At 39.7% G+C, this 14,654-nt stretch overlaps 1 protein-coding gene across 2 annotated transcripts in view; it reads left to right on the top strand.

The window, feature by feature from the left end:
• Positions 1 to 10,550, top strand: part of SERINC5 (serine incorporator 5) — a 43,090-nt gene extending 32,540 nt beyond the window's left edge. Inside the window, exons 10-12 of one of the 2 annotated variants that reach the window (XM_083465418.1) lie at positions 2,743 to 2,782; positions 5,502 to 5,649; positions 6,475 to 10,550. In XM_083465418.1, coding sequence (XP_083321544.1) covers positions 2,743 to 2,782; positions 5,502 to 5,649; positions 6,475 to 6,622 — 336 coding nt within the window. In that variant the 3' untranslated portion in view covers positions 6,623 to 10,550. The remainder of the gene's footprint in view (positions 1 to 2,742; positions 2,783 to 5,501; positions 5,650 to 6,474) is intronic. The other variant, XM_083465419.1, reaches the window with a different exon arrangement.
• The last annotated feature ends 4,104 nt before the right edge of the window (positions 10,551 to 14,654 follow it).

The following is a 14,654-nucleotide window of genomic DNA, read 5'->3' as shown; positions in this document are numbered from 1 at the left end:
CTTTGTTCTGCAGTATGTCTCTTTCTGCCAAGTCCATGCACTCTTTCATGGAAAGTTCCATATGCTCCACACACACATTTGCAGTTTCCTCATTAGCATTTAAAAGATACTAGGTACAAGCATAACATACTTGTTCTGCACAAAAACTCAGGGCCGTTTCAATATTATTGTAGAACACGATCGAATGTTGGCATTATGGTGGTCACATTGAAAAAACTACAAACTATACCTGTCTTTGCTCTGCAAGATGTTTTTAAGCTTTGGTACTTGAGCTTTCTCCTCATAAGTCATTGATATCAAGCTCCTGTTATCTTTTAAGAACTGTAGCCCCCACAAAGCAGCTACAACCTGCTCCCCAAGTTCTCTGATGTGGCTAAAAGCTCCCAGGTTTCTTTGCCTGGATCTCGCTGGAAAAGTCTCACTTGCTCTGTATGCAAATGTCAGTCATGTGGTTTGACTGGATTTTGTGTTTAGTTCTTATGCCAGTGTATAACCAGTGGTGTAAGTTTCTAGGAGTTTGTGGTACTTAGCTGAAAATATATTCAGGCAGTGCTGATCTCCAGTTGGAGGCAGGAACCTGAATTCAAGTGGTTATGCACAGGCTTAAGGAGAGTCATCTACACACAAAATTGCATATTTGCATTGTTGTAATTGCACCTTCTTTTTAAAAAGTTTGTTGTGCAATTCAAACAACTGAGGCTCATCTGGCAAATAAACATACCTTCAGAAAGTATAAACAATGAGGGGGGGGGGAATCCTGTGTGCTTCAAAGTATGGGAGCTGCCTAGTCCTTGCTCCCCCATACACACACTCAGTAGTGTGGTAGGGTGAGTGAGTGAAAATTGTTTTATAGCAGGATCTGTCTACAGAACCTTGATGCATTACATAGTTCATAGAATTTATGCACTAGTGCATTTTTAATGTGTAGCATGTTGCACTGGAACCACCTGTGGAGCAGCAATTAATGTATTTTTAAAAATGGAATAATCTGAAGTGACAAAACTGGTCCAGTGTTCATTGTGGCGATGTCAAGTCTATACAGTATCTGGTCCACAACGTCACATTATACCATTGTTTTTAACACAAGTAGTGTACTGGTGCATATTGCTCAAATGTTCCCGAGTTACTCCTCCCCTACTAACCCTTCCCTGCACTGGAGAGGCTGGTTACATGTGAACTAGCACTTAGGGTTTGTTTCCCTCAAACAAGCTATGATTGGAAAGCTGAGGTTTGCTTTAAAATAAACTGTGGTTTAATGTGACTTGTGAACCAGTTCAGCATGCCAGATGTTCCCAGTGTAGATCAAATATGTTTGGAGTGACCAACTTCCTCTGATCCTTATTAAACATTTAGTGCAAAAATCTCAGGTTTGTTGTGCTAATAGAAGTTCTGAAAGCATTTAAAGTTAGAATAGTTTCAGATGGCAGCCAAAATACAGTACTTCAAAGAAATGACAGCTCCTTGTGTGGGGCTTTGGCAAAAATGTAAGCTGGCTTAGTTCTTGCCATTGCTATGCTGCCAGTTTTGTTCTAGCTAGTTCATTTGGCCTAGCAGCAGCCTGAAATGTTGGCCATGTGATTTAGCATGCCTGTCACTTGCAAGCAGCACTGTCAGGGAGTGCTCTTAAGTGTGTTGATTCTCCTTTTGCTGAATGAGAGACAACACAGATGGATTCTGTCTGGGACGAGAGTCCAAGCTGCATGAGAGAGCCCTGAACCGTTGTACTAAAGTGGAGCATAATAGAATTACTTTTAGATCATTTGCTCTTAAAGAATGCTACAAGAACCATTGCATAGTAACATAAAGAAAAGGGTAGCAGCAGGCAGCTTATTGTGTGCTTCATTCTTCCCCATGACAGAAGGGCTTTTGTCTCCTGATTAGAAATGTAAACATAATTCTTCAGCTGCATCTGTTAAATAGGAAGCCTTTCTTGCATCTAAACTATAGACTGTTACCCACATTATGGAGAGCTCTTGGCATGCATGGCAACATTGCTAATTGGATCTCTCAAGAATTTGCAAGGCTTGAATGTCTGATAAATCTAACCATATATGTTGCCGTCTTAGACAACTGGAAGGCAAAAACTAGAGCAATTATCAAAAGTGTTTTAAATTTAAAACTCAAACTGTTATGGAAGCAATGCACAGAATTGAATTCCTACCTCAATAGCATTCGTTGAAAGTATTTTGCCTGTGCCTGTGTCAGACTTAAGCATTCAACCATGTGGTCAAAGGAAAATATTTTTTTTATATAGGTTAATGGCAAATAAAGCAACATTCCTGTGCTGCCTGGAAAAATAATAATTTGTTTAGAATATCACAATGTGGTGCTTTTTGCATTTTTAAAGAATTGTGTTTCTCAGTGTACCTCTTTTACCCAATCTCAGGAGAAATCCAAAATACTCTCTCACTTTTAAACTATTTCATTATACTGTGTTGCTTTCAAAAATTTGTGCATTTATCATAACATTTGTGTGTGTGATGTTTTTTCTATATGAATTCTTGGTTTCCTGCCATCACCATTACTGAAGTCTTGCTATTTGACTTCATTACTTGCTAATGAAGTAATGAAGTCAAGTAATCTATGAAGTAATGAAGTCAAGTAATCTATGAAGTAATGAAGTCAAGTAGTCTAAATTTATTTTTTGTTGTTTTGATTGAAAGCCCCTCATGTTTCTGCATGTTTAATTGTTTCTGTCCTGGTAAATGAAGCCTTCTCTTGTTTTCTGTATTTATGGTATAGGTGGCTCGCTGCTGTTTCTGCTGTACTCCTGCTGAAGATGGTAGGAATTCATTCTTTCATGCAACTCTACTTCCATAGTGATACATACAGTGGTACCTCGGGTTAAGTACTGAATTTGTTCTGGAGGTCTGTTCTTAACCTGAAACTGTTCTTAATCTGAAGCACCACTTTAGCTAACGGGGCCTCCTGCTACCGCCGCACCGCAGGAGCACAATTTCTGTTCTCATCCTGAAGCAAAGTTCTTAACCCGAGGTACTATTTCTGGGTTAGCGGAGTCTGTAACCTGAAGCGTATGTAACCTGAAGCATATGTAACCCGATGTACCACTGTACTACCTTGAAAAAGGGAGTGGGCTGCTTGTGTTTGTAGACAACTTCTTACCTTTTTGTGTAGTTTTTTTTTGCATTGGAATGGACATTTCTCCCTAACTAGTGCTTGCTTTCTCTTGTGAGGTGAGGGATGCAAGAATAGATAGGAAAGCTGTGGGGGCAGGGCATCCATTTCTCCGCCCCCTTTGATGCATAGAGACAGTTCAGTAAGAGGTAGTCAAAGTGTTTTCCCTGATGCATTCTGAGAACTTTCTGCACTTAGTAAATGGCAACAGCCAAACGATCCTTGGAATAGGAAGAGAGAGGTTGTGTGCGATTTGCCCAGTAAACCCAAGAATGCCGGCGATACAAATAGCTGTGTGACATATTCTGCTCAGAGCTAAAGGCTGTATACTCCAAATGTTGGCGTAGGGCAACACTGTAAGAAACCTTAAATGCATGTAAAACACTTGTAAAACCAAAGACACATAGGTATTATGGAACACTTTCTATCGAAATGCATTCCATCTTCTCAAAGGGTGGGTTATTTTTATTTTACTTTTTAGATTTCACTGTGGTGTGTGGGGAAAGTAGATATGTATAACTACAGGGAAGAGAGTCGTGCAACTTAAAATAACAGTTTCAACCACAGGGATGTTAATTACAGGCACTGCTTTTCAAAGAGAGAGAACATCTGTGGATAGAAAATGGCATAGTTCTTTTCTTGCTTATGTGTTGGTGTCCTGCATATAGTAAGAGATTCAACTCCTGCTTTGACTTGTTCTGTTCAAACCATACCCATTCTAACATTGCTTGCTCTGCTCCCAAATAGTTCTATCTCCCAGTGATTCATGCCAGAGAGTGGGAAGAGGATGAGCACATTACAGCTGCCCCATCCAGTTTTGTTGCAAGCGTCACTTTTTTGTTCTGCAATACTCATAGTGTGCAAGCTCTCCTGAATGGGGAACTATATATAGCATGTGATTGCGTAAAGTTTCATGACAGCTGCAGTAATTTAATTGTTTGGGAAATTCCCAACCTTGCCTTTCTGAGGAGCATATAAGTTTGTAAGAAAAGGCTGTGACTCATAGCTTTTGAGAGTCCCTGATAGGCACTCAAGTAGCAACAAGCCCCTCTTCCTACAGCTCCAGGCAATGGTTTCCAGAAGTCCAGATACTAGAGTACAAAATGTGTGAAGAGCATCATTTTCCAAAGGGATTGCACTTGAATAAGTTGCAGGTTTTGCTGGCAGGGCAGGCCCTTACTCATATTGGGCCACAGATCAGAAATATTTTTTCTGGCAAAAACTGTATTTCATACATATTCTATTCATTAACTGTGCTGTTTGCATGCATTCTCTTCTCTGAAATCTATTCCCGAATACAAACAGTAACTTACGATGCTGTGTTGAATCTGGGAAGATGAACTGAGCACCAGGCTGGGAGCTCTTGTCACCATAAATTGACAAATAAATGCTTCAAGCAGAGAAAGGCAATAGCACAGTGATAGAGCATAGCATTTGCATGCAAACGTTCCCAGGTTCAGTTATTGTAGCCCCCCAGTCAGACTGGCAAAGGCTTCCCCATTCTAGTGGAAGCCTCCCTTGGATCCTAGATCCCTCTGCTTACAACTGCAGGTCTCCATTATTCTCAGAATATGACATTACCTCAAAATCATTTGATCTCCAGCCTGACAGCAGTGTGCCTGCCTAGCCTTCACATCAAGCTATAGACTTGGTTCTCTTTTATTTTTGCTCCCCCACACCTTATGTCTCCTCCTCAGCCTGGGTTGTGCTTACTTCACCTGTCCAGAAGTTTGAAGTTCCTACATTCCACCTTCAGTAGGGAGCTTTTACCTCCATGAGAAGTGCATGTCACACAAGTGCAAGTTGCTTTGGAAAATCCACTAATGGGAGTTTTACCATTAGTTGAATGACACTGTTGGATACAAGCCAATGTAATCTTCAATTACATTGTACAACAATGAATATTGCAGAAGACAAAGCAGACAAAATACACCAGTTAATCTCAGACAGGAAAACTGAGTCAACAGTAATAAACTCACACCTTTGAGTTCATTTGAACCCAAAGCCCTGCCATAATAGAAAGAGCTTTAGTTTTATATCTTTTCATATCAGGAAGGAGCCAAACAAACATCCTCAGTCAAAACATTTCTTAAATTAAAATGCAACTTTTTCCCTTGGTTACATTCAGTACCTTGATTCTTCTTGGCCCAGAATAACAAGGCCAGTGTCTTCCTTAGGAAAGTCCATTTTAAATATAATTAATTTCCCAAAGACTATAATAAGTGCGTTCGCTTGTGCTTTTGTATGACCTGAAAGATGAGTGCTTTTCCTAAAATCTGCTTGTTTTTCAAAGTAAATGAGTGGTGTTGAAGATTTAGGCCTGAACCAAATCTTAACATTTTTCTTATATGTGTTTGGTTTCACAGCAGATGTTGAAGAGCCTATTGGCAGAAAGAGTGGCCAGAGAGTAATTTATGATGAAAAGAAAGGGACTGTATACAGCTATGCTTATTTCCACTTTGTGTTCTTCCTGGCTTCTCTCTATGTGATGATGACGGTCACCCACTGGTTTCAGTAAGTCACATTCTTGGAGTAAAGGGTTATAGCACTGAGTGGGTATGCTACCATAGTGGCTTGGTGCTCAACAGGATATTCCTGGCTAAATCTCAGCTTACCCACAAACCTACTTTGTCTTAGTCTCACCCCTCTGCTTCCCTGCAATATGGGGCTAATAATACTGGCCTGTCTTGCAAGGCTGTTGTGAAGTTTAATATGTAATTAATATATATGCAGCACCTGAAATGTGCAATATAAATTATAACCATTGTTTTGTGTTATGTGTATTTAATATCCTGTCCTTGGTGAAGTTAGCTTGTCTTGATTTGAATGGTGATAAACTTAGCTTACATTTGAACATGTCAAAGCACTGCAACACGTGAATGAAACTGTAGAACTTCTAACAAAAATATGCAACTTATTAACATCAGTTTCATTTCCAGAAGACTGAAGATTAGCCAATGTGATACAAACTAAAAATATATTAAGGGGCAGGAAATAAGTAAATTGCATGACCCACCAGTCTAATTTCTGGCCCTGCTAAATTGGTTAAATGATTAAGCATGAGTAAGAGTGTGATCCAAGAACCTTTTCCTGAAGTAAACCCCATTGAATTCAGAACATTTCTGAGCAAATATGCATAGGGTTGCACTGTAGCTAGAATGATTAAACAAAGAATAATGAAATGAACCTTGCAGAAGATGAAATTATTTATTGAAATTCCACCTCACTTTTCTCACCATGGCTTCTGCAAAACGAAGTCCTGCCTTATCAGCCTTTTATAATATCAACAAATGGGTTAGCCAACTCATTTACACCCATCTCTTATTTTTATCTTTCTAGTTATGAAAGTGCTGCAATTGAAAAATTCTTTGCTGGAACCTGGTCAATATTCTGGATTAAGATGGCTTCCTGTTGGGTGTGTGTCCTCCTCTACGTTTGGACTCTTCTGGCTCCTTTCTGCTGCCCAACTAGAGGATTCTCAGTGTGAAGCTGTTTCTGGTACAAGTCCATCAGCTTAGCGAATGGCAAAATAAATCTGTGTACTAGCTATCCTAACCTTGATGTTTAGGATACTACATTAACTCTTATGAAATCACACATGTAGAGTCTGGTTTTGAAAACTTATTTACATTACGTGAATTAAGAGAGCCTGGAGAACAAGTTTAGTTAAAAGTGGCACCTCAGTCTGGAAGTCAAAAGTTATGGATTCTCTTAAAGATAATTGGTGATAAGACTGATGCTGACATGTTACAGTCCTCGCAGACATTGATCCCCACTTTTTTTGTTGACAAAGAAACCAAACCCATAGATAAAATTACAAAATGGAACTTAAAACTTCACTGGGATGAAGATGTTGTCATGGGCGGGAACGACATCAGCTTGAGGGGTTTTTTCTCTCTATTAGATGCTCTTAGTAAATTATTGGAAATGTAGATTGTGGGTGAAAAGGATTTGTGGGTATAGAAATATTTATTTATACTATTAATGAAAGGCACCTTTATGAATCACTGGGTGACATGATGTAGAATCTGAAAACCTGACTGGGATGCAAGACACTGTAAAGGTTGGTGCAATTGAAAGTTGTTATGAGTCACTCTGGGAGTGAATGCATCTAATAAAATATTCAGAACAGAAGCAGTGAGCAACAAAATACAAATCTGCCTATAGCTAGCCTAGTAAGTATGGAGAGTTTCCCTTTTATTGCAGGGGTTGTTAAGAGTCTACAATGTGTAAACTTATTTAAAACTGTGATCTAATAGAGTTTAAGAAATCAGGTAAATACTTATATTGTAAAGTAGCCATACCCTGAAAAATAATCGGGAATGTTCAGAATTTGTTTACAGCAGTTTCTTTTTTAAAAAAACAATCCATCAGTTTTTTGATCCCAGATTTCATCCCTAAATACGTTTTGATGTGATTATTTTATATCAATTATGGATAGAGGATTACAAGGAGACAAAGCAAATTTAACTCACTGTAATATCAGCAGTCTTATCTTCTATTTCCCATGCCTACCAAAGTCCGCTTAGTGAGTTTTTCTTTACTAGGATCAGAACTAACTTTTTGCAAGCCCTTATATGTGAGTGGAGTAATGTTGCAAGAGAAACGATAACGATAATGATTACAAGGGGGTCATAACTATTTAGTGCACAAAGCCTGCAATCCTATACACACTTACCTGGAAGTAAGAGCCATATAATAAAATAGGTCTAGATTCTGAGTAACCATGCCTCAAATTGCGCTGTGTACTATTTTAATCAATAATGAAAGGGCATGCGTGCTTCACATATTAGCATATTGCTTTTTAGATTCATTTTAATGTTAATGCATGCCAGTGTCTCCGATGAAAATTAATGGCAGTAATTTAAGTAGTAACATTGTGCTAACTGTGAAGCTAGCTGTGGTATCTCAACTGCCACGTTCCAGTAAGTTGTTTTGTTTAAAAAAGCAAATCAATGTAGTTCAATTGTTAAAACAAAAGGTGCATGAGTGGTGGTTGTGTGGCCCACCTAGGAAATGCTCTAATGCTTTGGCTATTGTATTAACTGCAACAGCTGCTTTTGTTTAATATTTCCTGATAATTGGAGATGGCAGCCATCTGTCATTGACAGAGGAGTGCTGCTTTTCAGAGTAATGAAGACTCCTTAAACTTCAGTTCCAAGGTTTGAAGCAACAGATATGGTCACTTTTCCTGTTTTATCTTGCTTAATTAGTTACTTATTTTTCCCCTACTAGTTTATGCAGGGCTTAGTGAGTTCTATAGGGCTGGTTGGCATGCATATATAGAGGAGCTGCACGTTACCAGGGCTTTGTTGATTGAGCATTCTGAAGCAGAAAGCATCAGCAAAATCCTAAAGCAGCTTAATAGGAGAAATTGATCCAATCGGGGGAAGCTCAGTTTTCACCAGCCAGATCTTTTGAGGCACCTGTTTTTACTGTAATGAATTCAGCTTCTGTGTTTAAAGCTAGGGTGGCTAACCTGTTGGACTCTACCTCCCATGGGGACCAGCTGGCCTGGCCCACAGGCAGGGATGATTGGAGTTGTGGTCTTGCAGGATCTGGAGGGCCAAAGGGTAGCAACCCTTGGTTTAAAGAGAGTGATAACATGCTTTGGAACACCAGTCTCCATGTTTCCTCAGATTACTTGAGAATTTGTTTTTCTCTAATCAAACAGAACAGCCTTTGCTTTTTCAAGCAAGCCTTTTCTAATTGATGCTACTTTAATTAAGTTCTGGCTATTGGACCACTGTGAACCCCTAGATGTCATCAGTCTCTTTATATTAAATGTTCTTGAAAAAAATTATGGGGCTTTCATTCTCTCAAACCTTTGAGAGTGGTACACACAATGGAAGAGTTTTAAGGCTTATTAGACAGCATAGTGTCTTGCCTTTTGAGTGTGCTTAAAAGGGCAGCTGGGATAAGCTCAGGAAGAGGAAATGGTGCTACTGTTTAAAAGTGACCTTTATCATCTCCAGGACTTGCTAGAATAATTCCTTGGAGACTTCACTAGCCTCTGTATTCTGATGTTTGGAGAGAGAGAGAAATGAACCCTTTAATGAAACAATAGCAAATGTAAACTGCAAATGGCAAAGAGATGTAAAATGCTGGTGCTCAAATATGACCCTGCGAAAGGGAACCCCAGGGACCATTTTAAAATGTACTGAATTTCTTACACTACTGACTCCTTTCCTTACTTAATGTGTCTTTGTACTTTATAATCTGAAGAACAGCACTCAAAATAAGAATACTTCATGCATAAAGATGAGGGGACAGAATTATGTCCAATTGTTTACAACCCTTTTATTGTGCGATAACAGAGTTGGCATGTTGGGTTATTTGTTTTTCCACGTGGCTTTTAAAGGCCTTAAATCCACTGACCTTACTAATAACCATGGCTAACAATGCAGCTCACACTATCCAGCATCTATTTGTGCTACTAAGTGCTTTATCACAAAATTATAACTGAGAAAAAATGTTATGTATATATATCTCCTGGATTCTCTTAAAACCTATTCAGTTGACTTTTCCTGTAAAATCAATGTGTGATAATTCCCATAATTCACAAGTCATTTAAACTAGATTTGCAAAAACTACATTGTCAAATTTGAAATCTTTCTAGCATTGAAATGCCCACTTTAAAGAACTGTTTAGTTTGGGCTACAGCAGCACTCAGACCACCTGCTTTCGCCAAAGAATTCTCCTACAGAAATTAAGAATATTGTGAAAAGGTAGAGGAAAATCCATTAAATGTCCACAATAAACCTTATGCTTTATTTTACTGTGTGTGAAATAAACTATTAAATGTTTCTTGGCAGTGTTTGAAAGCAAAGAAAGTGTGGGGCGCAATCTGTTGGGAAGATCTCTTGTACAAGCTGTTGATATGAATGGCAGCTATGCAGGAGCTCAGATTCCAGTCTGTACCCATTCATTTCAATAAGGCTTCCACACAAAACTTCCTGGTGGAGTTGTAACCAAGCAGCCCATGCTCTCTCCAAATGTACCACCAACTTTTAATATTCTAACTCTCTAAGTGTTCCTTTTATATATTTTTATCTGCAATGTTTTTTCATGTCAGTTTTAAGGAATGAATTAAGAATAGAACATAATTCATAATGGGTTTTTTAAAGATTTTCAATTTTTAAAGTTTTTTTATACAATCTTGTTCTTTTTTCAATTTCGGGGAGGAGGGAGTTCAGAATTGTAGCTCAAAGAGGTTTCCGTTTGAGTCATGTAACTTGTAGCAGTTTTAAGACTATATGGATTTGTTGGTTTTTTAGTTGTTTGAGAGAAATCTTAAGTGTAAAACAAGCATTGTGTATGGTTTTTAAAGCATTTTGTTGGGTTTTCTAGGAATATTGAAAAAGTATTATAGATGTAATTGTTTAACTGGCCAATAAAGTATCCTTTGTTTAAAATTGCAATGGTTTTTTTCCCTTTAACGTCTCCTCCAGACTGTATGTATTTTATGGGACTCATACTGAAAATTTAGGTTTGAGCAAATGAAATAGGTGAGAATGCTCTTACCCTGGCATAATAAATCCGCTTTAAAAAACCCCACAAAACCTGACTTTTTGCAGGTTGGAATGTCCTGATACCTAGAAATCCCTTTTGATCCGTTAGTTTAAAGCTGCTTTACCATTTCAGCTTTCATTAAATGGTCAATGAATTTATTTATTACATTTCTATACTGCCCTTCATCTGAAGTTCACAAAGCAGTTTGTAACATAAGCGCAGAAAAACATAATAACAAAACCAATAAGTTGCCCCAAATGGTACTGATGGTGCCCAGAAGACCCTGGCTCACTGAGAATGTCCCTCACTCATTAACCATTGTTCCTTGTTCAGTCCAATATCTAGGTGCTGTGTTCCATCAAATATTTCTTCCAGGTGTGTATCACCGCATTGATGCTGTGTCTTAGGGGACTTACAGGGTGAGTGGATGGGGAACAAGATTCCAAAACCTGCTCTTGGGTACGTTCAAAATTAAATAGCAATGGTTGTGCTAGCAGGAGAAGCTAGTGCAACAAGACTGTTCCCTGCTACCCCCCCTCCCCCATCTGCCTCCTCAGTTGGCTCTGGAAGGTCAGGAAGATCCTCAGAACAGCACTGAGTGGGTGGGAGGAGAAACACTTGCTGCCTAAATGATTATATTCATGTGCTGTTCAATTCCATTCCAAATACATAACAATGCATTCCCAGAGCAACCAGTCAGCCTTACACTGGCAAAAAGAATAATGCTGAAACCCAGGTTGAGACAATATGTTGATTCTATACTGTGCCAATTTTTTTTAAAAAAAATATTCCCATGATTCGATGCCTGGTTTTTCAAAAGCATATATAATACATTTATTTTTTCCTATGTTTCTTGTGCTCCTTGGATAGCATTGTTGTTGTTGTTTAGTCGTGTCCGACTCTTCATGACCCCGTGGACCAGAGCACGCCAGGCACTCCTGTCTTCCACTGCCTCCCGCAGTTTGGTCAAACTCATGCTGGTAGCTTCAAGAACACTGTCCAACCATCTCGTCCTCTGTCGTCCCCTTCTCTTTGTGCCCTCCATCTTTCCCAACATCAGGGTCTTTTCCAGGGAGTCTTCTCTTCTCATGAGGTGGCCAAAGTACTGGAGCCTCAGCTTCAGGATCTGTCCTTCCAGTGAGCACTCAGGGCTGGTTTCCTTAAGAATGGATCGGTTTGATCTTCTTGCAATCTATGGGACTCTCAAGAGTCTCCTCCAGCACCATAATTCAAAAGCATCAACTCTTTGGCGATCAGCCGAAAACCATAGCTTTAACTATACGGACCTTTGTTGGCAAGTTGATTTCTCTGCTTTTTAAGATGCTTTAGATAATTAGATACTTAGCTTTCTGACTCTCTTTATAGTAGTAAACGATGGATGACCTATAATTTATGCATATTTTAAAAAAAATATATGAATGAGTTAATGTCAGCAAGCTACAATTTAGCAAGCTACCTGCACCTCTGCTCACAAGGATGGGGGCAGATCTTAGGGCCTTCCAGATGTAGCATGGCTGGTAGATGAAGTTGTAGTCCTTCAGAGATAGTTAATTACAGGTTCCCCATCCCTGTTTCAGCTGTTGTGGGGGATTCTATGGATGGGAAAACACTGCCACCTTGCACTCGTTAGGGAAATGTAATAATACACGCCCACCTGCCAAAAGGCAATGTTATTTTAAGAGCAGACCCATTGAAAATAATGGACATAGCTAAGTTAGCTCCATGGATTTCAGTAGGGCTACAACTATTCCACCAGGCCGCAGAGCAGAGGGAGAGAAAATGGAGGGCTCTGCCCAAGAGGTCTGTTGCCTTTGGCCCTCCTACAGCCCAGCCACAGCCATTCCCCCAGCTGCCACCCATGCAGCTGCCACCCCACCTGGTTGCTATCAGAGATGTAACTTTAAGGTGGAGCTTCCACACATCCAAGATTTCAAAGGCAGAAGTGACGTCCGGAAGGTGGTGGTTCGGCTTAGATCTTCAGCAAGTAAACCAAGAAATCACATCATTTTGGCACAACAACTTTTGGGTTCTCCTAAAAAGAACCTCAACAATTTTAGTGGTTTCCTCAACAAGCGCAACTTTACTTTTAAGTACAGGAGTCTTTTGGCTGAAAAGGGTGGGGAGCAAAAGTGCTTTCCTCACATAATTATTTATTTAAAGTCCTGTAGTAAAAAGGAAAGCAGAATTTCTTTTTTTCCCTAATTGATAAAGCATTGATAAAATCTTCAGAAGTATACTAAATTATGAAAAAAAATATGTATTCAGCTATACATGCTGAATCTCAAAGCAGAGATTGCCACCTAGTGGACAACTAAACCCCATATGCTCAGAAATCCATCCCCTTCAAATCATTATAGAGGTGAAGAGATATTACAATAAATCTTGGACTAATTTTCATTAACAGCAGATGAGGTGGTTAATTAACCATAGCTCAATAGTATAGGTTTGCATGAAGAAAGTTCCCTGTGACATCCCTGGCATTCCTGTCCCAAGCAGGACAGGAAGAGATTGCTGACTGAAGCCCCTCAGAGACACTTCCAGTCAGTTCAGGCAGTACTAAGCTTGATAGAAAACTGGTCGTATTTTAGTAAAAGGCAGCTTCCTACGGTCCAGTGTTGGACTGTACCTCTTCAGAGGCAGGGGACAGTTTACAGGCTTGAATGTTCCTCAAGTAAAGGAAAGGAAGTCTCTCGTACATAGAACTCTAGCCTGCCACAGAAAAGATGACTAGGGTAGCCTAGAACTCCTTCACATGGTTTGCTCCTCAGTACAAAAACCTAGAAGGCTGTCACATGAGACCACATTAACAATCCAGTTTTACCACCTAAACTGCCATTAGGAAGAACAGGATATTTGTTTCTTTGGTGCTTGGACCTTTTACACTTTAATATATAAAATATGGTAGCTGGAGTCTGAATTTCAAGTATCCGGCTGAAACTATGGTGTTATCAATGTATCAGAATGGAAATTTTAATCCAGTTATTACTTTAAAATAAGAAAAGACAAAAATGAACCTGAAAAATAAAAGGTGTTTTGATGAGTCCTGAAGGTCAAGAAGAAGTGAGGGGAACCACTTCTCTTTGGCATAGGCAAATAAAGTAAAACATCAATTTGAACTGAAGAATTGCAACTGAACTTTTAGATGGGGGAGTCAATTTAAAACTGTCCAGCTGGTAGCCCTACAGAAGGGGCTTTTGTCTGCAGACTTTCCTCAGCTCAATAGAACCTCTTGTCTACTCAAGGCCTACTCAAGACCATTTCTCCTTCAGCCAAGCCATCCAGAGTTGCCTCAGAGCAACCCATAATCTGTTCATAGACCCCCTGCTCGCCCTACAGATTTATTTTATTAAATCATTTGTCTAAGGTTTTCACATTCTTCTTTGGTCAGCACCTACATACATCTTGATGTCTGACTCAGCCTTCTCCCAAAGTAATTTGTGCCGCAGTGAGAGCCATAGGAATGCTTTACATACAGTGGTACCTCAGGTTACAAATGCTTCAGGTTACGTGATTTCGGGTTGCGCACCACACCGAACCCGGAAGTACCAGAACAGGTTATTTCCAGGTTTCAGCGTGCACACATGTGCAGACGCACTAAATTGTGCTTTGCGCAAGCACAGAAGTGCCGAATCGCAACCCGTGCATGCACAGGCACGACGCTGCGGGTTGCGAACGTGCCTCCCACATGGATCATGTTCGCAACCCGAGATTCCACTGTACTAATTTGTTAATTTGACAGACACAGGCTGTGTACACGCTTCTGTTTGCTCTGCATTCAGTGAACTCTCACTGCTAGTTTGAGAAGCACTGTACACACATTAGTCACAATCCATACCTATTCAGTTGCTTCTTAAGAAATACTACTTTTTGATGCACTTCCCCGCCCCCCAGCCAGCTTCATTCAAAACCGAGGAAAAAGAACGACCGCATTGTTTAAGCCAGTGATGTGTACACTGCCTTAAAACTACAAGCCTTTAGGGCAGGGGAGGACTTAACAAAGGCAGTTT

Source organism: Podarcis liolepis, assembly GCF_965112155.1.
Source record: "Podarcis liolepis genome assembly, chromosome: 11".
Classification (NCBI taxonomy): Eukaryota; Metazoa; Chordata; class Lepidosauria; order Squamata; family Lacertidae; genus Podarcis; species Podarcis liolepis.
The sequence above is the reverse complement of the archived record's forward strand: the minus strand, read 5'-3'. Positions and strand labels throughout refer to the sequence as shown.